At 41.7% G+C, this 24,416-nt stretch overlaps 1 protein-coding gene across 1 annotated transcript in view; it reads left to right on the forward strand.

The window, feature by feature from the left end:
* The first annotated feature begins 1,115 nt into the window (after positions 1-1,115).
* Positions 1,116-24,416, forward strand: part of C9 (complement C9) — a 48,573-nt gene continuing 25,272 nt past the window's right edge. Inside the window, exons 1-5 of the mRNA XM_044241429.1 lie at positions 1,116-1,192; positions 11,900-12,005; positions 12,419-12,563; positions 12,820-12,967; positions 20,136-20,274. Coding sequence (XP_044097364.1) covers positions 1,116-1,192; positions 11,900-12,005; positions 12,419-12,563; positions 12,820-12,967; positions 20,136-20,274 — 615 coding nt within the window. The remainder of the gene's footprint in view (positions 1,193-11,899; positions 12,006-12,418; positions 12,564-12,819; positions 12,968-20,135; positions 20,275-24,416) is intronic.

Here is a 24,416-nt window from a genome sequence, read left to right on the forward strand (position 1 = left end):
CTCACCCCATGAAAAGGAAAGGGAGGCAAGAAAGCCTGTGGAGAATAACTTTGACTCTAGTAGGACCATTCGTGGAAAGGTAAGGCAGTGCTGGAAAAACTAGCTGTCAGCTATCCCCCAACCCCACCCTCTGCTTTACCAGATTGCATATGTGTGCAAATTGCCTCTTTGTAATTAGTAAGTACTGATGGAGGCCCCTTAAGTCCTGTGTTCCAAACATTGTTTCCCAAAAACATAATGAAATACTGCTTCTCAAGCTGGTCATTCTAAATCCCGACCCTGACCACACATTGGAATGACCCAGCAAGCTTTTAAAAGATACGAATCCAGGGTCCCCTCTCAGATCAGTTATTGTAGAATCAGGTATGGGGGTGGTGAGAGGGCGGGCATCAGTGGCTTTGCACGGGTCCAAGGTCATTCTACTGTCTAACCAGTGTTTAAGAGCAGCAGAGACATCCACATTCTCTAGCACTTAGAAAACACCTTACCCTTTCCACAAGTCCCTGAGAAAGTGAAAATATGAAAGGGAGGGGGTCCTTTAACATGGGCTGGAGCAAACTGCCCCATCTCAGAATCTATCTCTCTGACAGGTACATTTCCGAGATAAGGAGGTCATATCCTCCTGTGGGATAATGTACATGTAGTAGAGTTTCCCTAGATTCTTCAGAATTACCCACCGAGTCTATGAAGAAAAAGCCAGCTTTGTACCTTAACCGCATCTTGCACTTCTCTGGCGCGCCTGTGGCAATGACCTACAGGGCTGGGTCTCAGGTGGCCGTACCAGTCCCTGCCTCATGCTCCAGTCACCGCAGTTCTTTGACTGATTTCTTTTATTAATTTAATGCCTCTCTGAGAATCACCCACAGTTAATCTTAGTCAATTCAGCACTCACAGGGCTGGGTGCTCGAATATGCTCGTCAATATGAGAAAACAGTAGGCGAAGAATTACGACACGACTCCCCTTTGATTGGACTTTGGTTCCCAGGAAACCCAGTTGGACAGAAACCCCAACGGAAAACAAGCAATAATTGCCCCCCAGTTGTCCCGCCCTTTGCAGATAAATGCCTTGCGGGATCCATCTGGCCATTCCACGCGGGGTCGCCTAGTCAGAGCAGATGTCTGCCAGCCAGAGGTTTGCCTTTGCACTATGCATTTTAGAAATAAGTTTGCTGACCGCCGAGCCCACTCCTAGGTGAGTTGCTTTTCCGTTTGTCTCTGGAATTTCACTTCCGGCTTTGTTATATCAAGGTCTACTTCTTAGCAGGAAAGGAGGTTAAAAAATTTTTTTCAACCCACCTTGAGATAGATAGTCCCAAAGTTTAACCTTTGAAAAGGGGTGAGGAAAAGTACAGGGGTATGTTTCTGAGAGTTTTCTATGGTGAGCTGTAGCCGTTTCCAGCAATTTCTTTTAAACAGCCATTCAAATGTTAAGGCCGAGATAGTCTTTCAATACTCGGAATGATGAAACAAAGCTGGTTTTCACCAGGGTATGATGAATAAACCTGAGTTTATCAGTATTTCACATCTGAAAACTTTAAAAGAAAGAAAATTAATCTCTCCCTCATTCCGCCTCAATGTCCACCACCCTTTATGGTGGACTACCTCACCTTTCTGCCGCTGTGTCAGGTGAGGGTTAGGCATTTTGCTTCTCCTCCTTGACATCCCAGGTTGTGTCCAGAGGCACACATTTTGATCTCAGGCTTAGGATTGTAGTTCTATCCTTCAAGAAGAATCACCATCCTGCGGACCCATCAGTCATGCTTCCAGCAAAGACTGACTTTCTCTCCTTTTGTTCTGATCCTAATTGGGAACAAGAAACTTATGCCAAGCTGAGCCAGGAAATAAATCATAAGATAGTATCTGCTTACTGAACACCACTGCTGCACCCGGAATTGCTGGAGAACACATCCGCCATCCAATACAGAATGATGAAACCCCGGGGACAGTATTGAACTATTTCCGGTTTTGACAGTATTGTTGGGGGACAATATCTGCCCAAACACTCACCCTCTGCCCTGACATCACTGCAACCTGCAGCCATTTCCACTTTGGTCATCTGACTCTTAGCGTAACCAAATTCTGTTTTGGAAACTGATGGCCATGGCAAGCACATCCTCACCAGCCTCTTGGCTACCTCTGGGGCCGCCGTGCCTCCTGGGCCGCCGCGCCTCCGGGGCCCTACCGGCATGTAGTGTGAGCTGAAAAGCCGTGTTCCATTCGGAAAACATTTTCACTTACCTGACATCGGGGACAAAAGGGATTTGGGAAGGCAGTTACTAAAAGTTGCTTTAGCCTTCTGGTACTTACCCTGACCCTTTCTTAAGTTAAAAAAAATAATTTAAACAACCCGCATTCCTGGATTGAGACTCCCGCTGATCAAAAAGGAGAGTCTGCAGGAAAGCCTGCAACCACTTTGAAGTTTGCGTCCCTGGGTCCTGGCCGCACTCAGCTGTTTCAGGGAGGACCATAAAGGCCCCCTGGCCGGCCCCCCCCAGCTCGGAGCAGATGCACTGCTGAGCCAGATTTGGCTTCTAGCGCCTCACTTCCAAGGCCCTTAGGAGTTTATGAGGGTTACCCTGCTCCAACACTCCGTGCTCTGCCCCTTGACAGTGTTCAGATCCGTCAGGAAGTGAGACACGTAGTTCGACCAGAGCACTGGAGTTTGCAAATGAGTTTTTTAAAATACAGAGTTGATCAGAATGGAGCACTCCTCTGAAGTGAGGCTTTCCAAACTCAGCTGCAGGTGTCATTATCAACGAAGAAACCATGTACGTTTGAGCACGTTACTCAAACTTTCTGTACCTTGGTTCCCTCATCTGTAGGGTGGCAGCTGTATTCTTTTCCTAGTACCAGAAATCAGGCAGCTTCAAACAACAGAAATCTATTACCTCACGATTCTGGAGGCTGGAAGTCTGAAATCAAGGTGTCCACAGGGCGGTGCTCCCTCTGAGACCCTAGGTATGATCCCTCTCTGCTTCTGCTGGTAGCTGGCAATCTTTGGCATCTGTGGCTTGTAGTTACCTCATTTCAGTGCCTGCCTCTGGCACCATAGGGCTATTGTCAATCATCTTTCTTCTATGCCTGTTTGTCAGGTTCTAAATTTTCTCAAGGACGCCAATCATACTGGAATCGGGCCCACCGTAATAAATACACTTTAACTTGATTTCCTCTGTAAAGACCTTCTTTCCAAGTAAGGTCACATTCTGAGTTAGAGGGGTTCGAACCTTAACTTCCTGGTTGGGGGAATGGGGTGGGGGGACACAATTCACCCCTTAACAGTGACAATAATAGCACCTATCTAATAAGGGTCTCTGTGACAGTTAAATTATTATATATATATAGTACTTAAAGCGACAGTGCCTGGCACAAAACGCAGTATATGCAAAACATTCTTTAAAATAATAACTTGCTATTACTTGGATATGCCTTCTAGTTTGGAGGAAAGGAAGAAATCGAGTTACAGCCAGCCTTCAGGGGTTATCATCTGGCTACACACGTTTCACCTGAAGCCAAGTGACAGTGAACTATTGCTACTGGTGAATTATTAGGAATCAATCAATAATCCTTTGTTTGTGAACATAATAGTGCCCATGAGAATAGATCATAAACAGGACAGTATCTCTCAGGTTTCTCGAAGTAGAATAGAATGTTAAAACCAGTGTGCTAGGAGAATCCTAGCTCGTAACACAGGTCCTGGAAGCAGGTGGCCTGAGTTTGATTCCAGGGTCCATCATTTATTAGCTTTGTAACCTGAGGCAAAGTCCTTAATTTCTCTAAATCTGTTCCTCACCTCAAAGTGGAAATAAAACTGTGATTTGCTATGGGAAACTCCTGATAATTCACGCCATGTCCTCAGCACAGTGACCGTCCTGCTTTGAGGGCTCCATGGGCACAGCTATCATTATATTTTCTTTTTAATTTGTAAATAAACAACATATTTACAGGGCTCAAAGATCAAAAAATATAACAAAGTGCACCTTGAGAAGTCTTGATTTCCCTACCCATAACTTTTCATGAGATTTATGTTCTTACGTGTAAAGTACTTCGAATCTTACCCCCTCCTGCCCTAACCCATTCTCCTAGGCAGCCACCTTCATTAGTCTTCTGTGCATCCTTCCAGAATGTTTTAGTGCAGATTAAAGCATACAGTCATATATAATCTTATCCTTCCCCTTTCTTTCACATACTGTCTTGTACTTTGCTTTTTCCTTTACAGTCTATCCTGGAAACAGTGTCATATCAATTTAGAAGGAAATTCCTAATTCTCCTCACAACTGATTAATTTCCCATTGTGTGGTTAAATTGAAGAGATCCAAAATGTCGGTTTTCCCTCCTTCTTTGGCTGTATACACCTGTGTTTTTAATATTCATAGTCAGTACAAGTTAACAGATATTTATTCATTAACTACTATTGGACAAGGAGGGTCATTTGTTTATTCATCTTGGTAATACAGCAAATATTTATTGAGTTTGCAACACGGGCCAGACATTGCATCAGGAATTGCAGTGTAATACTGAACGCATTATAAGAGTCTCTCCCCTCACTGGCTTACAGTCAACTAAGGAATATAAACAAATACACAGTGACTGAAACAGCCAAGGTCTCCAAGTGAAGCCCATGATGCTAGAGAAGATGTGCTCCTGTGACTTCCACCATTCCACCATCACCATTTCACCGTTCCACTCATCCACTGGCTTCATCTGTTCCAGCCTCTGCAAGGACTTTGCACCTGTAACTCTGCCCCCTCTCTCTTGCATCATCAATAGCTCCCTTTGTACCGAATCATTCCCATTAATCTATAGACATGTAACAACTTCCACTAAATGTTGGCTCATCCTCAGCCTTACTCCATCTGTACACACTCACATCCAGCTTTATGGAGGGACATTGCACTTGCATTTTGACAAATCTCAAATTTATATCTATGGTGCACTCGCTTCCTTGAACATAATATCTAATTACTTAAGTCAGCAGCTCTTGAAAATCTAAGAGGCATCTCAAACTTAACATGTCCAAAACATACCCACTGATTTCTCTACCGACCTCACCCAAACTACACCACTCACTGGTTTACTCGGGTAGTAACCTGGGAATCACACTTTACTCCCCTATTTGCATCCTTCCCACAGGCAATCTAACAGCACGTCTGTTGGTATTATCTTTAAAATATGTCCCAAATCTGCCCACTGCCTGCTGTCTCCACTGTGACTATTCTAGCCCAAATCACTATCATTTCTGGCCTGTATCCAGCCTCGCCCACATCCCACTAGTTAATTTTCCATCTAACAACCAGAGACATTTTTAAGTCTTTTGAAAACATAACTCTGGATGTTACTCCTGTTCTCATACTCCTCTAAGAGTTTCCATCAAGCTCAGAATCAGATCCAAACTCCTCACCACAGCCTACAAAGCAGGAGAGGCACCCTACCTGTTTCTCCAGGCACATCAGCCACCCTCCTTTTTCTCACTCTTCTCTGTCACTGTACTTCGGTGCTTCCGATATACTGTCTCAGGGCCTTTGCACTTACTTTCCCCTAGCATGGAACATTCCTTTTCCAGATACTCACATAGCTTCTCTCTGAATGCATCCAAGTATCTAACCAAGTATCATCTGTTTTGGTCAATATTGCTATGTAACAAATCATCCCAAGACAGTAGATTAAAATAATACCGATTATTTTACTGGCTCATGAGTCCAAGGGTGGACTGGGCTCTGTGAAGGGATTCTCATGGGTCTCCCACATGGACGTAGTCAGATGGTGGCTCAGCCCGGATTCTTATGATGGCTTCTTCACTCTTGTGTCTGTCACTTGGGCTGGGAAGACTCAAACCACTAGGGGCTGGAACACTTAAGTCTCCTTGAGAATCTATCTCCACGTCTTTCTCTTTGTCCTCCATGTGGTAGACTCAGAGTATTCAGTTTTATCCATAGTGGGAAGGGGATCACAGAGCACATGTCTTGAGATAAGCCAGCAGAACTTGCATGGCCTTCTCGAACCTTAGCCTTTAAAACATGCAGGCTCACTTCCACCACATTCTACTCAACAGGGTGTTAAGATAGACACTACCGGCTTCAGGCAGAGGGCACTTAGAGCCCATCTTTGTTGGGAAGAATGGCCAAAAAAATTGTGAACACATTTTTACATCACCATACCTCCTCTGAGAGGGTTCTTCTCCATACAAGAAAGCTCCCTCCTCAACCCCAGTCCGAGAGCCCTCCTCTTACCCTGCTTTTCTTTCTTTGACCGCTCACATGTCTTCATTGATACTGCGTGCTATATCTGCTGGGTTCTCGTTTACTGTATCTCAGCCACTAGAATGCAGGCTCTGTGGTGGTAAAGACATGTAGCCCCAGACACTAGAACCATTCCTGACACAGAGCAGGCCCTCCGTGAGGGTCGTTGAATATTGGCTCATTGGGAGCACCTGAGAGAAGCTCTTAAGTTAAGACTTGGGAAATCAGGAAAGGTCCTAAAAAAAAAATGAGTGTTGGACACTGTTGTCCTATTACCTTTTCATTTGATGAATTGCATGAACTAAGCAAACTGGCAGATCCGTGGGTTAAGAATGCAATCCTAAGGAGCTTATATTTCGCCACTCATAGGAGCCACATTGCCTTATTTATTGACAGAAAGATTCCTTCCTGTGTTTTTTTTTTTCACCTGGGTCTGCCACAATGTGTCCTGGAGTGTGAGCTGCTCTGGAGGTTTCCTTTTAATAAAGCTGGAATCTCTTCATGGCCAGGAGATGGAAGCCGGCGTGCATCAATGGCCCTTCATTGAATGCATTCCTGGCCCAGACTTAGACCTCCTGAGGTGCTGCTGTACATTACTTTGATCTGGGAAGTGACTTTCAAGCTGAGATTGAAACACTTAGAGATACGTTTTACTTGATAAACACATTTCATCTAGGAATCCAGAAAGTGCTTTGCAAATACTTCTCCAGTCCGCCTAATAACTCAGCAGGGCAAAAGGCAGGTGGTAAGCATTGTGCATACACAGTCTTTGAGCCACAAAACATTATCTGCCTAGTGAGTCAGAGGAGCTCAGGAGGGAGTGGTGGGCTCAGAAGGAGCTGTCCAAGATCACTCATCTTCTTTCTTAATATTTATGTAGTACATTCATTTCAGTACAGCATTCCTTTTGCATAATCTACTACTTCCTGCTGATGATTCCCCAGGGTCCTGCTTATTTTGCCTCCAAGTCACCAGGTATCTGGTGCAATGAAGGGAAAACAGCCAGATGCTCACACACTTTCCAGCTTATTTTTGTCTAATTTGACACCATTTAGGTTTAAGCTTAAAATAGATCCAGGCAAGAACCAAGCTGTCCAACTGATGTGATTTAAAGATTTCATTTATTTATTTTATGGTGAGGCAGGGGGAGAAAGAGCATAAGCAGGGGGAGTCGGAGAGGGAGAAGCAGGCTTCCCACTGAGTAGAGAGCTGGATGCGGGGCTTGATCCCAGGACCCTGAAATCATGACCTAAGCCGAAGGCGGACTCTAAATCGACTGAGCCACTCAGCCATCCCCCAGATGATATGCTTTAAACAATAGCTCTATTAAGGAAGGACAAAAGGAAGGAAGGGAGAAAGGAAGGAAGGAGGGGGGAGAGGGGGAGGGAGGAAGGAGGGGGAAAAAAGTATTGACAAAGTTATGACCATTTAGGTCATTTCAAAGAGGATCTACTTGGTGATGAGAGGGGGGTATAGCATAGGGAACAGGGCAAAATTGCAGTGAACTAGGAGTGGAGAGAGGTTGATTCTGAATCCAGTTTTGCCACTAACTGTCCAACTTTGGATAAATGGTATAATTTTGGTTTTAGTTTCTCATCTGTAAAAGAGAACTAATAACACCTACAAAATTTATGTCTCAGGGGTTAGAATAAAAGGTTAATGAGAAAATGAGATTTGAAAATTGTCTAGTAAAACTAGAAGACAAATAGAAGAAACTGGGGGCACCTGGGTGGCTCAGTCGTTAAGCAGCTGCCTTCGCCTCAGGTCATGATCCCAGTTCCTGGGATCTATCCCCACATCAGACTCCCTGCTCAGTGGGAAGCCTGCTTCTACCTCTGCCACTCCCCCTGCTTGTGTTCCCTCTCTTGCTGTGTCTTTCTCTGTCAAATAAATAAATAAAATCTTTTTAAAAATTAAAAAAAAATTAAATAGAAGAAACTGCTTAGTTAAAAAAACATTTCTTGAATGTTGTAGGCTGAATTGTGTCCCCTACCCCCATTCATATGTTGAAGTCCTAACCCCTAATACCTCAGAATATGACTGTGTTTGGAGTTATGGTCTTTAAAGAGGTAATTGAGTTAAGACGGGTTCATTTTGCTGGGCTCTGATCCAATACGACTTATAAGAAGAGTCCTTATAAGAAGAAAAAATTTGCACACAACTGTAGAGAGGAAAGATCATCTGAACACACAGGGAGAAGCCAGCCATATACAAGCCCAGGAAAGAAGCCTCACAAGAAACCAACACAGCAGACAGCTTGATCTCAGACTTCTAGCCTTCAAGAACTATGAGAAGATAAATTTCTGTTGTTTCAGCCACACAGTTGTGGTATCTGATTATGACAGATACATGACACCTGATAGCTAGAGGGTTGTAAGTCCCACTCCCAGGACAGGGATGTGATCAGAGGACCTTTCTAGGGGGTCTTTCAGAGGATAGGGTCATTCCAGGGATGAACTCAAATCATGGTCTAGAAGGGCAATAAAAGATCAAAGGCAGAGCTCTGTACTAAGTCCGGAGGGTGAGTTGAACCTGTAAAAAGAAAAGGAGTCCTTAAGTTAGAAACTGAGAAAGAAGGGAATCAGCATATACATAATTTATGTGGTTTTATTATTTATGTAAAAGATATTAGAGAACAGTCTGTGGTGATGCCAATGTTTTTGGAGCAGGATCCTGGTCCCAGTGTGTGAAACAGATGAATAGCTTTTCTCGGCAGCCCTCATCGTGGGCTGGGTTCTAGGCTTGCCAGCAAAAGACTTGTCACTCTGGAGTGTGTACAGTGGATTTCACCTTCCATTGTCATCCTTCAGTCCATACTGTACCCTCTGAACTTAGTTATTCATTGAAGCCGCTCTCAGTGGCAGGGGGGAAAGAGAAAAGTATCATGTCACAGATCTACAGGGTGCAGTTTCTAGAACCAAGGGAGTTTTCCCTTCCTTGCACCACATACCTGGTTACTTGGAGGCAAAATAAGCAGAACCCTGGGGAATCATTGGGAGGAAATCAGAGAGCTACCAGGGCTGCATATCTTTCCAGAAGCCCTAAGGGGGAATCCATTTTCTTGGTTCTTCCAGCTTCTGGAGGCTGCCTGCCTTCCTTGGTTCATGGCTTCTTTCCACTTTCACAGCCAGCAAAAGCCAGTGGGGTCCCTTCTTATGCTTTGAATATCTCCTACTTCTTCTTCTGTCTTTATATCTCCCTGAACTGTTCTTCTGCGTTTAGGAGCTTACACGTTTGGAATGAGTCCACCCAGAATAATATTTCTAAGTCACATCTACAGATACCTTTCTGCCTTGTAAGGTAAAATATTCTCAGATTCTAGGGATTAGGTTGGGGACATGTTGGGGTGTCATTATTCTGCCTGCCGCACCATGTTAGAAAATTTGGATTTTATCATAAGAGTGAAAGGAAGCTTCCAGAAATGTTTTCAGGAGGGGTATGGTACAATCAAATCTGCATTTTTAGAAGATCCTACGTACAATTTAAGGGAACTGGATTAGCAAGACATTGTTGTCATCCAGGAGAGATGTAATGTTAGTGTAGAACAGAGAAGCATCTGGCAGAGCTGAAGGATGGATGGATTTGAAAGTCATTTATAAACTAAACAACAGATTTTAATGGTTGATTAGCTATAGGCGATGAGTGTGAGGGTTGCAGGATAAGACAGGCAGCACCCAAGCCTCTGGTCAGGCCAACTGCATAAATGAAAGTGCTGTTCACCCAGACAGTAAGTACGGAGGAGGTACAGCTTTGAGAGGAGAGGAAAAAATGATGAATTTGTTTTAAGAATATTTTGAGTTCAATGGACCATAATGAAATCCAAGTGCAGATGTACAGTTGGGAGTTTTATCCAAGAGCTTAAAATTCAGGAGAGATGTCTGGACTGCAGACCTATCTCTGAGCGTCATTAGCATATGCATGGAAACCAAAACCCTGAGAAAGTGTAGAGAGAAAAAACAAAAAAGTGGATTCAAGGACAAGGTTGGAAAAACAGCATTCCATCCAGAGATGGTCTAAGGAGGAGGAGCACATGGGTGAGTAGGAGAACCGAAGGAAGAGAAAGAAGAAATGGTAGTTTAGTGTCATTCAGTCCAAGGGAAGAGAGTATTTTAACAGCAAGAATGGCCAATTGCATTGACCCCTGTAAGGAAGTCAATAAGAGAAGCACTGAAAGGACCAATTGAGCCACATGGCAGTCATCATTGACTTTGGCCAGAGCAATGTCCCTGGGGCAGGAGGGCTGAGCCGTTGATTGGGAGTAAGGAACAAAATACAGGATTCAAACTACTCTCCCAGGAAAGTTGGCTAAAAGGATGAGAGAATTTAAGAAGTACCTAAAGATGAAGGGGGAGATGAAACTCTTTTTCCCCCCCCTTTTTATGAAAGAGAAATAAATATTTTGATACCAATTCTTTTACAAATTCTTTTACATTGTGAAAGGGCAGGAATGGGAGCAGCTGCAAAGAAGTGTAGAGTTCACAAAGAAGGTCTTTTTTGCTCATTCATTTGGTTCTTTCTGTTTAGTATCAAAAACTTGAACACAATATACAACACATGGAAAGAAACTGGGAGGGAGGAAGAGTTTTAATGCAGACCATGTTCAGTGGTCTCACTGACAGTGACCTCAGTCAAGGTCTCAGAGAGCTGGGATCTAGAGCCTTTGTGGAGGCAATGGCCTTTCGGAGCCAGCCCTCTAGAGCAAGATGCTGCACTCTAGAAAGGACAGGTGCCAGCTCTGGGAAGTCAGGACAGAGCATTCATAGGATGCTTGTTCAGTGGTTTTTGCTTTTGGTTTTCTTTTCTTTTCTTTTCTTTCATTAAAGAAGATCGTCATCCAAGGAGGTGTTGTAACCAGAAGAAATCCAAATGGTGAACCAAGAAAGAAAGTTCAAAGTTCAGAAAAGCACAGCTGAGCTTTGGATCTGGGGTGGGAGGGAAGGCTGTAAGGGCCAAAGTATAGGTGTTAAAATGCAGAATGGTGAGGGGTCAGTCCTGAAGCAGAGTGTGAAAGGTAAGGCTTGTTTAGGATGTGAACAGAGCAGGGGTAGGAAAGCTGGGCTCCCAGGTGCTTGCCTGGACCCACTGGCTTACAAGGAAACCAGGCAACTGGAAGCTTTTTCAGACTCTTGGGGAAGCAAAGTGAAAAAAGGTCTCTAGAAGGTAGCAGGAAATCTGAGAAGACTGATGCACATAAACAGGCAGCACGATGACTTGCCTTTTACTATGTTGTGGTTGGGTGGAAAGTTAAGTCACAAAGCAGTACAAGAATTCAATAAGAAGACCAATTGAAAACATAAAGCTGCTTATGATCCAATGTCAAATGAGAGATCTAGTAAAAGGATAATTTCTTTGATTTTCAGGGCTCCTGGGTGGCTCAGTAGGTTAAGCATCTGCCTTTGGCTCAGGTCATGATCTCAGCGTCCTGGGATCAAGTGCCGCATGGGGCTCCCTGCTCAGCAGGAGCCTGCTTCTCCCTCTTCCTCTGCTCATGCTCTATCTCTCACTCTCTCTCTCAAATAAACTTTTAAAAATCTTAGAAAAAGAAAGGATAAGTCCTTTGATTTGGAAAGCAGAAAAATAGTAAATAAATCAGACTGGTTCGGGAAGATTTCTTGGACACAGACACGAGTCATGCCATGAAGTTGATGATTCTGTTCTCTTAGTTCTGGCCCACAGGTAGTAGAAGACAATGAGAAGCCACTTCCCATAGACTGCAGAATGAGCTCCTGGAGCGAATGGTCAGAATGTGACCCTTGCCTCAGACTAAAGGTAAGTGTCATTCCCCACCAATGCCATTCCCCGCCAATGACCCCAAATGGAAACTGTGTTGCCAGCATCTCCAGGAAAAGGACTAGGAGGCAGGGAGCTCCCACCCCCACCCCCACTGAGTTCCCAACTAAGAAGGAAAGATAAATATCTACGTGGATGAGGCTCAGTTTGCCTAGAAATCTCACCATGGCACACAATAATAAACGTGTGCCTTGAAGAATCAGATGCTGAAGGACAGACAGCCAACCCTAGCATGTGAGGTAACTTTAATATTGGTGACTACTTTTAGGGCTTCCATCTTGAAACAATCAACTTAACTGGGTCTAGAGGGCTACAGTACTGTGGACGCAGTTTTAGATCATTACCCTTTTTTGGCCATAGAAATTCTAATATTTCCAGCTTGTTTTGCACAGTTCCGTTCAAGGAGCATTGAGATCTTTGGACAATACAACGGGAAGAAGTGCATAGAGGCAGTGGGAGACAGACAACTGTGTGAACCCACGGAGCCCTGTGAAGACGTGGAGGAGGACTGTGGCAATGACTTTAAATGTGCTACAGGTAATCCTCACATCCCCCTTACTCCCCATGGGCTTCTGTGGGCACTCGCGAACGAAAAGAACAAAGCCTGCTTTTACACGCTTATGTTTCCAAGTGCAAAAGGGGCTGGTCAAACGGCTTTCTGTAAATGTACAAAGAATTCAAGTATGTGCCTGTTGCCTCCCCTCCATCCATGTTAAAGTCCATTTGCTTACATCAAGAAGAGAGAGGAAATCTGGCATGAAACACACAGTGTCTTTCTTGATTTTGATCACAGGCCGATGTATCAAGAGACGGCTTCTGTGTAATGGTGACAATGACTGTGGGGACTTTTCAGACGAGGATGATTGTGAAGGTGATCCCCATCCCCCCTGCCGTGACAGAGTCGTGGAAGAATCTGAGCTGGGGCGGACGGCAGGCTACGGGTCTGTATTTGGCTGAAATGTTTCTAGATGAAGATGGGAGAAAGGGACTTTCATCTTTTCCTGCTGTCCTAGGGTGGTGGAGGGTCTGCACGTGGGCAGGGCAGCCCCCCAGTCTGCATTCTCCTTGAAACATGCTTGAGCTTAAAAGAAGGTAAGTGCAAAGTCAGTATCTCAAGATCATTTGGACAAGGTACCCGACCTCAGGAAGGGGTCTGTACAATCAGGATGATAGGTGATTTTCTCCGAGTCCAGCAGGAGGCGACACACCTCAGTTTAGAACTTCAGAAAGACCACAGCCATGTTCAAGTGACATGTTATCACTTGACATTGAATTGCCAGTGGTGGGTTTGGCCGTTCAGATGTTTGAATTGTTGGTAAGGCTGTCTTCCAGAACTTGTTCTGGATCGACATCTGGTTATAAGTTCTCAGAAGAGTACAGCATTGTAGAGCTGACCCAAGAGGAAAGCGCAGAAGAAGCAACTGTGATGTTGGTTGGTGATGGTGTTGAGACTCTGGTTCTCAAAGTGAAGTTTCGCCCATTTTCTGTGCAAAATGTAGGGGTTAGGGCCAGCTAAACTCAGATTAGAAGTCTTGGACAGTTTAGAACTCAAGAGTTTTACAGAATAAAGACCACTAACCAGAGATCTGTGTTCTAGGAATTAGGAAAATGATGTAGGTCCAAGGGGCTGTTCCATATAGTCAGAGAACATTCCAGGGATGCCCATGGCATAGTTTCCATTTCAGTTTCCAAAAGTTCTGAGGTGTTTTCAGTAATGGTACTTTGGTAGATTTGTTGCCAAATTGTACTCAACAGAGACACATCTTTTCCCACATCCACTGGTCTATTGACGGAGATGGCATGTGGCTCTGTTTCACTGTCTGCCATGCGATGTGTCTTATCAACCTCATAAATCTCAGTGCCTGGTTTATCACAGATGCTCTATCAACACTGGGGAATAGACAAATAGGTGAATCAATCAATCAGCTCATGAATTAATGAAAATAGGTGCTTCTAAAATACTGTCAACTGGCATTAGGTAAGATTGAAACTGGTTCCCTAGAAATAAATTCAGGTTCAGGACTTATTTCCTGGGACAGGGATAAGAAGAGGAAAGAAAATGAGGGCAATGGTAAAAGCAAGGCTAATAGAGGGACTAAGGTACTGGGTCTCAACCAGGGATGATTTGCTCCCCAGAGGACATTTGATGATGTCTGGAAACTATTCCAGTTGTCATAACTGTGGGGGATAGGACAGAGGACTCAGGGGGTGAGGGAGCACTGCCGATATCCAGTGGGTAGAGGCCCTGGATTGGACCAATCCTGAAAGGTACACAGTGGCCAGACCCACAGCGTCAGTGGAACTCAGACTGAGAAACCCTATCCAGGGTAGGGGGCAGTTCCTAAGGTAAGGCCTCTGGATCAGGGTTGGCCATAAATGGAGATGTCTTCTCCCTCCAAGCTAGATTGAACTTGCACTTGTTGAATCTCAATAAGGAGAAAAATCCAGGGTACCAAGAGTTAGGAAATAGATAAAACATTTCACATACCCTTTACTCACATTATAAAATCTCATCCTAGCAGCATTCAAGTATTGCCTACTAAGTGTCTTTGGCCCCTAGCCTGAAGGTAGGAGTCACAAAGTGTAGCCTGAAGGTACACAAAGGGTACAGTTTTTGTCTCCAAACACAGGAGGTTCTTTTAAAAATTGTCAGTAAATGGTATGGGGGTTGTCAGACACCTTATAACCAGATCACAGCCTGCTCCAATGCGTTCTGACTCATTCTCCTGCTTTCCTTAGGGAGAGACTGTTGAGTCCATGGTTGAAGTCCATTATGACATTGTTTTTGTTGTATTTGGGATCCAAGAAGCAGTTTTCTCCTTAATCTAAACAGATGGGCTTGAAGCAGGGTTTTGCACATATTATGTATTTTCACTCAATGCAAATTTACACCTTGTGAAAGGATATGGAAATTTTAGCCCGCTCAGCTGAAAAACAATCATTCCTAATCTATTAGTTTTCTCTGTTTTTTCAGAAAACAGACAAATGGATTATATAGCATTTGCTAGAAAGTTTCATAATGAGGCATCCCAGGGAGCTGGGTGATTATATCATCTTTTGCCACAGTAAGGGCTGGTAACAGTGAATGACACAGGCTTGAGTCTTCAGGACCAAGGAAGAGGGTGGGGCCCCCCGCCATGGGGAAGGTTGGCTGAAGAGGTGAAAAATGAAGTAGGTCCTCATAGAATAATTTCACCAGTATTTTTTATTAAATTCCTCATTACCATGAACAATTACCTGTAACCAGTCTTCCTAAAGTCTATTATTCTCCAACAGCTTTCATTGGCATAATGCATTGAACTTTCTTTCCTACATTTTTTTCTATAGATTTTTCATAATAATCCTGAGGTTGTCAGAGAAAGTATTATATTCACTTTATAGGGGAAAAAAAAAAAAGAAAGGGAGGGAAGCCAGCAAGACCAGTTTAGTCTCTTTCAATTCTAGCAGAACTCTTTAGTTTCTAGTGGAACTAAACCCAAGTTTCTCTGACTTTTAGAAAACTCTATTTTTTTCACCATGCCGCCTTACCTTGGCCTCTCCCCCCATGCTCATCACCACCCACGTCATTTCCCCCCATCACTGCAAAGCTCATCAATCAACACCCTAACTTCAAAGCAAAACGAACCTTAGAAAATGAAACTCCTTCAGTTGATTTTCTGAATTTTTGAATTAAGAGTTGATTTTCTGAATTTTTGAATTAAGAGTATAGAAGAGAGGAAATCAGTAATTAATATTTAAGAAGAATTCTCAAAATGACATGCTTTATTATATTGGTGATATTCTTCAATCCTATGAACATTCTGTATTTATTTAGCATGCATGGCTATTATTCTTCCAAGGGACTCTGGGATATATTGAATAGAAGTAATAGGAGTAAACACCCTAGTCATAGCAACAGGCTTAGAAACTGCTTCTACGCAATCCTATCTGGAAAATCTCAACAAGTCTCACCAGAAGTCATATACAATCAGACTCTTTCACACATGAAAGTCACAAGTACCTACAGTCATTAATTTATACCTTTTTTTTCATTTGAAGGACTCCCCCTTAAATTCTTAATGCCAGCAGAATTCCCTTGTAACACAAATGTTTCCGCCTTTTGCCTTGTAGGCATTTGAGATTCTCCAGAAGTGTTTAGGGAAATCCCCAACCCATCTTGTGCTCATTGAAAAAATAGAAATCCAAGCCAGCTGTAAATGATGTATGGTATGCAACAAATTACTTTTTTATGTGATCTAAAGCGTAGCACCCCTTCTGTGGAGGGAGCTTTCTTTTCTGTTCACCTGGCAAATTGGAACTGCTTATGGTTCTAGATGTTGGCATGAAAACAGGCATCTCTAGGTGCTGGCAAAATACAAATGCTTTTTTTATTTCCCAGGCGATGACATTCCAACCATAGAAGTTTTCGTGTTTCTTGGCCGAATAAAAAAATTGGCTCATTCTAGACTAGACTGGCTGTCTCTGTAGTGGTGGAACCAAGTCAAAGGTTTTGAAACATTTCTTCCTTAGTCCTGCTTTAGCCTGTGGAGCAGTTTCATTGCAACTTTCCAGATGGATCCAGCCAACTAGTCTATTTGCTCTTCTGTAAAACAAAATCTTCAAAGTAGGGTATGCATACTGTGAGGTGCAAAGACTTTCTAAAGGGGAGACAGGTAAGTTTTTAAATAATAGTTCTCTCAACTATTAGTGGCTTAACTCATCTATTGAACAAAGAGTGAATCTTCAATTCTGTACATAAATATTTTTCATAAACTTGGAAAGTTTAGCAACTCAGTAGGATCCAAGTTGTGAAGCCCATTCTCTCCTCCCCTTCCCCTTTTACAATCGTTTAACTATCACCTTCCAAAAGAAGAGTGCTCCCCTCACCCATCTCAGTTTTACTCTGTGGTGGAAGAACCAAGAAACATTTCCAAATATTGGTGCTGAGTTGGACGCCAGTGTCTTATAAGTCAACCCATCTCCACTTCTTTTTGAAAGATGTCGTATCAATTTTCAGATAATGGGTTATAAAAATAATTCTTAATGATAGACTACTGATCTTTTTTTGGCGCAAAACTCAGGAGATCAAAGAATCAAGTGACCTTGCCATGACAAAATGCCTTCTATTCTTTTCCACTTACGTACATGAGTAAAGTTTATCAACATTAATATCTACAAAAATGGAAAGTAGGAATATGATTGATTATGAATCTTGTCTTTTTCTAGCAATAAGTAATATTCATCCATGAAGGCAGGAACTAATCACTTAATTAAAAAAGACATCCATTCAACTCATTGAGACAACTTTACAAAAAAATAATGTTTGTTAACTATTTAAATTTTTTAATATACATATATATACTGCTAATAATTGTTACTCAATCCAGAAGAGTTTTTAATTATTTAGACCCAATAGTCAAAGGATACTTATTATTTATAAAATTTCAATTAATACCTTTTTGATACAAAAAAGTATTAAAAAAGTGATCCATTAAAACTTCCAAGCTGAAATAACATTACATTAAGCTGAATTTCTGTAGTGGAAATGGACTAGAAAAATAGACTGAAGAATCAAAAAGGGGTGGGTTCATATGGGAAATCTTTAATCTTTCACTCATTTTTCCGTGAACCTAAAACTGCTCTAAAAAATAAAGTGTCTTTTAAAAATAAAGAATCAAAAAGAATACTACAAAATGTCTAGTTGCTAAAGAAATATAAACATTGCAGGGATTGGACACCCACCATCACTATGGCATTTATAGTTCATCGGATTTATTTTAAAAAGAGGAAAAATAACTATAAGATAAATATTTATAGCATGTTGAGAAATTATATCCTTTGCAACTGCTTAAACTTAAGATGAAAAATCTTAGATGTCACGCCAACATTGTGCAGGCAGGCAAAATTTGTCATAATTTTTTATAGAATAGACGAACAGAAAATCTGAAGACTACCGCCTGAAATCATGCCATACACATTTCCACCTGCAGGATTTTGCTCACACCATTCCACCTACCCTTCCATCCCCATTCTGCAGCACCCAAATCTAATCCTACTTCTTCTAACCTCTATTTATGACGCTGCCTTGAGATTTCTTCCTTTTGGGAACCTGCACGGCAATTGCCTGTGCTGCTCATTGGCTCATCGAGTGTATTTGACCTTGGACTCTTTTTTGAAATTGGTGGTTATATGTCCGACTCCCCAGTTTGAATATAATTTTCATGAGATCAAAGACTGTGTATTAACTCTCTCAATATTACTCATTATTTACTACAAACACTACACTCTGTGAGGGTATCATAGTCACCCAAGAGTTCATCATCATTATAAGCAAAGATTAATGTTATTATTCCCTGTAAGTGAAGAGGTACAGGGTCTCTGTTAATAGAGATTTTTGAAGGACAAGTTCACTATAGAACAAAGGAAATGTACTGGCCTGTTGAAGAAACAAACGCAGATCATTTGCTTCCAGTGTTCTTGTCTTTGTATCAAAACCTTAGTCATACCAAAGGGAAAAAAAGTATGACTCATTTGCTGCGGATACAGAGATGGGTGAAGAAGTGAAGCTGAAATGTTAACCTGTCATGAGGCATTAGATGTTTGAGAAAGTAAACCAGATACTAATGTCTCTTTTTTCTTTCTTATATAACTAAATCTGATTTTTGGCCCTATGTTAAATTTTAGGGCCATAGCATTTTTCATGAAAGGTTCTAGTAGAGGAAAAAGTCAGAAGTGGTTAATTTTAACTGTATATTTAACTCTGAGAAAGATATTACTAAATTTGTTCCTTAAGTACCTTCCTTTAAAGTTGAGTTGTAACGTCATTTTCTTTACAGATTCAAAATTCATTAAGAATGTGCCATTTGGAGGCACCTGAGTGGTTCAGTCAGTTAAGCATCTGATTTCAGCTCAGGTCATGATCCCAGCTTCCTGGGTTCAAGACCCGTATCAGGCTCCCTGCTCAGGAGGGAGTCTGCTTGTCCCTCTGCCCCATTCCCCCTGCTCAAGGTCTCTCTCTCTCTCTCAAATAAATAAATTAAATCTTTAAAAAAAAAAAAAGATTGTGTCGTTTACGTGAAGATGTAGTTTTTAACTAACCCACTGATGGTAACATATTCTCGATTATCTTTCTTCCATTAACAATGGGTTTTAGACAAACCATCAAAACCCTTTGACAAATTACTCTTGAAACCAACATCCAGATTTATAATCCAGTTCACTGGAGTTTGGGATGTGGTCTAGAGCCATGGAAGAATTTCTGCTTTTGTCTCAAACTCAGTTATAGATGTACAGAGCAAACCCTTCTTTGGCCTCCCTGGTCTGGAGCCATATATTTCGGACTAGACAGCAAATGACCATTCCTCCAATTAACCAATTAACACAAGTGTACTTCCCAAAGAATGAACTGCTCCTTATTCATACATTGCTTTTAAGTCTACAAATCAAACTGAACTTTTTTAAAGCTAAATAAGATTTCTGCTTCTGAATTAAAGCTTGCCAAATAAAAATATTTTGCTGAGAGGAAAAAGTAGAACTTTTGAAAATGCCTTGTCAGGATGCTGAAATCTTTGTATTTCCCCTTGGAAAGTATCATAGAAATAATACAAGCCTGGAGGGAATGAGGTTCTTGACAAGCAATGAGACAGCTGGAGGAAAAGGCTTATGTTTAAAGAGAATGGGGAGAGAAAGCGCCCCAATGTTGATTCATAGATTAAAAATTACATGCATATGTTATACAACTCCCCTGAGATGCTCTGTTCTCAAATAATTTAAATAGGTGGTATTACGGAGTTGGCTCTTAGCTCACTAAGGGAGGTTAGCTCAGAGTCACAGAGGTGGAATTTAGACTCTAGGAGCCAGATGGTCCCTGGTTCCTCAGTTATTGCATTTCTTTCATTGTGCTCTCAACAGTGCCCTTGATGCCTGGAAGTTTATAAGGCCTTGCTAAGGTATGCTTGCTGCCAGAGACATAAAGCAGAAGTGAGCAGACCTTTGCTTCTGTTCTTGATTATATCATGCATATATGGGGAGAGATGGGGACATGAGCCAAAGCTCTCTCTTTCCCCCAGCTACAGAGGACTGCCTTGCGTTAGCTCCTGGGATCTCTGATATTACTCTGTTCATTTTCAGGATCAACATCTTAGGGATGGACCCCCTAACCACACCTTTTGACAATGAGTACTACCATGGACTCTGCGACCGCATTCGGGATGGAAACACCCAGGTCTACTACCGCAGACCCTGGAACGTGGCTTCTCTGGCCTATGAAGTAAGTCTCCTCAGAAGCAAAAGCATTGCTCAGCTTTTAGCTGAAAAACCACTTCTATAAATGTAATACTAAGTAATGTGAAAATTTCAGTAGAATGAGAATCTGATGGGAATATGTGATTGACTGAAAAGAAGAAGATGTATAGCTTTGATCTCTTTAGGAAACTCTGGTGGTCTACAACCAACCCTCAGTAATGTGCACCTAGTGATAGTTTTGGCAAATACCCAGACTCCATGAAAAGAATCATCTAAGATTCTGATAAAACTATAAATTAAATTAATGCTGATTTAAGTACTGGGTACACTGCTCATGCTATTTAAGCTCATTTTTTTGCTAGTCTACCAAAAAAACTCATCTTGACATTGGTTTTTTCCTCAGCATTCCCCTTGGTAAAGCCTGCCTAACAAATGTAAGTGGTTGTTTTCACTCACCTCAAATCCCTCTAACTCTTGTTAAACTATTTCTTAACATGTGGTCTACTCTACCCAGTGCCACCCCAAACATAACCACCTTCTTGAAAGTCACCTAAATTCTCTAGAACCATCCACAGATTGGACCCCTTCATTTAAAGGATTACTAGTTATTGCCATTAGAGAGATTTTTTGGGGTCTAAGCAACATAAAAATAAAGAATAATAATTAGCTTACTCTGAACCAGGAGCTACAAAATCTTTTTTTCAATGGTCCCATTGGTGATCTATAATATTTACTTTATTCAGTTTTTGCCAAGTCTTTTATCACTGTTGTCACTCACAAAATTTTCCAAAACACATATACTTTTCAATAAATGTAGTTAATATTTCTTTTATTTTTAATAATGTTGTAAAACAGTCCATACACATTGCAGCCTCTGGCATTCCTACTCTTCTATGAATACTAAAGATTATAAATTCTGTACTATTCGTCTGGCATTTCTTAACATGTGTGACTACATTATCCTTTTTTTTTTTTTTGTACGTGTAAGTCCAGCATAGAATCATTTTCCCACAAATTTAAGGGAACATGTTGGATTATTGACTTTTTCCCCCTCATGCCAAGTTTACCTTCTTGAAGCACCTTTTTTGAGGGGAAGATGATCATCTTTATAAAGGATATTACAAAAGTTCTAATGTCTTAAAAAAGAATACTGCAAAGATAAGGTGACCTTTGTCATTGCTGGTGGAAGAAGGGTTGTTAGTGTCTTACTTTGTTTTTTAGTTCTCAGGTCTGAGTCATACAGTTTTCCTCTCTTCGACCCTGTGATCAGTCTCTTAGCTTCTCTCTAGGGGTAGGAATGACCGTGAGTGACATGAGATGGACAGGGCCAGGACCTTGCCTATGACTGATCTTGAAGCTTTATTTGGAGAAAAAATTCCGTGTTTTCTCTTCTTTACAACCCTGGAAATAGATGGGTTTCTGTACTCAGTATTTCGGATTTTACAAAGGTGATGTGTTATTTACCCCCTATATTGCTTCTGTCCCACAGAAGTTGGGAGCAGCATCTCATAGCCAAGGAAAACTAATTGATGTTCACACAAAGTGGGGGAAATGAAGATTTTAGCAACTTTTTATCAGTTCAGATCAGAATAATATCTCTAAGCGAGTCTTGGCATCAAGCTGATTTAAAATAAAAAAAAAAAAAAAGCAGAGAGGATTATGGGCCTGGATGGTGAGTCAGTGTCAGCTGAGGAGGAGTGCTGGTAGAGTTCACTGGAGGCTTGCTAAAGTCCCCCTTCTTGGTGCTACAACAGCTGATGGTCCCCTCACTCTCGTCTGTGATGGTCTTGGCAAGTAGCCAAATTTGTTTCTACCATACATAAAAGAACATGAGCTTATTCAATGGAAATCTCTATTTTTATTCATTAGAATTTCTTCCTACACCTCCTAATATCCAATGGGATAGTTTACTTCCTTTTTTGTGTATTTCAGTATCGTAACTGAATGCATTTTATACTTCCTTATAGCCTGTTATGCTAATACTCTACGCAATATATGTGTACACACAATGCTCAACACATATTTGTTGAATGAATTAATTTTTAAAATCCTGTTTTTGTTACTCATAGACAGTAATTTACTGTCTTTTATGTTTTGAAAGAATTCTACCGAACTATCAGAGTATGAGGAATATTTCTTAATAATGATGTCTGCCTCTGACACATTCACACTCCCTCAGTGCCTCTTCTCTCAAATGTGGCTCTGGTTCTCTGGCTCTCCAGAACACAGCACATAAAATGGAATCCTGGCTCTGCTGCTAAGCAGCAGTGAGATCTTGGGTAAATTATTTATCATCATCGTGCCTCTGTTCCCTCATGTGTAAAATAGAAATACTGGTGCCTATCTCGTAAAGATAAATGAGTCTAAAACTGCTGGGAAGTTATTGGCACATAGCAAACCCTCAATAAATATTTGCTATCATTCCTTTTTCAAAGAATATAATTATAAAAGACTTCACTACAATTTAGTGTGTACTTAGCATTCACATTACAGGTCAAGGTTTATTGGCTATCTAGTAAGTCAGAAGTAATCCTGAACCACTGAAGCCTGCAATTATGGGGAAGAAAACAGGGATGGTGATATGTACAAATCAGTTACTTTTTCCTTAGCTTTCTTTGGTCCTCTCCACTTTTGTTCTGGAAAGTAACAATTTGTAAATCAGATTTCAGGTTTTCATTACCATTCTCTATAAACCTGGGTCACCATGAATACGTAAGATTTAAGAGATCAACAAAGAATTGTAAAATGCGCCTGGATTCTGGTTGTCCTTTCCACCCCAAATCCTGCCTGAAACCTGGTGATTTTACATCCTGTGGGCTTCCAATGTCTTCTTGTTGCCTCTCAACTTCCTGTGTCTGTTTTACCAGAGCCACTCCCATCCTTAGCCTGTGTTCAGCAGAACTGTGCTGTCCCTGGCAACTGAACATTGGGGAATCCAGCATTTAGCCCTTTGCCTCACTGCAACTGGCCCATCTCTCAGCTCTCACCCTCATTTATGACCACAAACAAACTCTTGGGTCCCATCAAGACCCAACTCTTTGGCCTGGCTTTCCTCCCAGTCCATCTTGCTCCTCCGGTCTTCAATTCCTTCCTCTAATCAATCCCGATCCATTTTGACCACTCTTGATAATATTATCAGTGTCCTTGCCTTCTATTCCTTCTATAAACCAGAGACACTCCAACTTTAGATGAACCTTATTACCTTTCTGGCCCTCTTGTGAACGTGTACTGCTTGGAGAAAATCATAACAACAAAAGAACTGGTGGCATTTTAGCTTCACCCGAAGCCTCCACACAGTTCAGCAGGTCCACACTCTTCCCCCAAGGCTGCACTACCCTGCCCCCTGTCCCCACAGGGGTGGTTTAAAATTTCCAGCAACCCCCTCAAGTTCCTCATCTGACCATTCTGACCTTGAGCTCAATAGATGGAGTTAGCTTCAACTTGCCAGAGAATACTCAAGCCTAGTCAAGAATTTTCTAATTTTTTCTTCAAAGTTATCCTTGTGTACAAACTTACTTCTCACTCCATCTACGCTTAATATCTTTTTTTCCTGTCTCAGTAGAGACTGTGTCTTTCTATATGCTGGATTCCATGCCAGGTATCTTGCTTATTATCCACTTAAGCCTTCTATCAGTGCTTCTCTCTCTCATCTCTCCCCCTGCTCTTAATATATAAAAATAAATACTTCAAGACTCTCACTAAAAGAAACACAAACACAAGAAGGAAACATCCATCTCCACATACTCTTCTTATCTATATTTGCTGTGTCAATTCACTAACTATATTAGTTCACTAGGGCTGCCATAACAAAGTATCACAGAATGGATGGTTCAAACAACAGAAATTTATTTTCTCACAATTTGAGAGGCTAGAAATCCGAGATCAGGTTTTTTCTGAGGCCTCTCTCCTTGGCTTGTAAATGTCATTTTTCCTGTATCTCCACAGCCTCTTCCCTCTGCTCTGAGTTATAACCTCCTCTTTTTAGAAAGGCACCAGTCGTGTTGGGTTAGAGTTCATTTTAATGACCTCATTTTAATTTAATTAACTCTTTCATGATTGTATCTCCAAATATAGTCACATTCTGAGGTACATGGGCTTCGGACTTACATACATGAATTTGAGAGGAACACAGTACAGCCCACAACACCAAATCTCTATTACCTTTTG

Source organism: Neovison vison, chromosome 1 (assembly GCF_020171115.1).
Source record: "Neovison vison isolate M4711 chromosome 1, ASM_NN_V1, whole genome shotgun sequence".
Classification (NCBI taxonomy): domain Eukaryota; kingdom Metazoa; phylum Chordata; class Mammalia; order Carnivora; family Mustelidae; genus Neogale; species Neogale vison.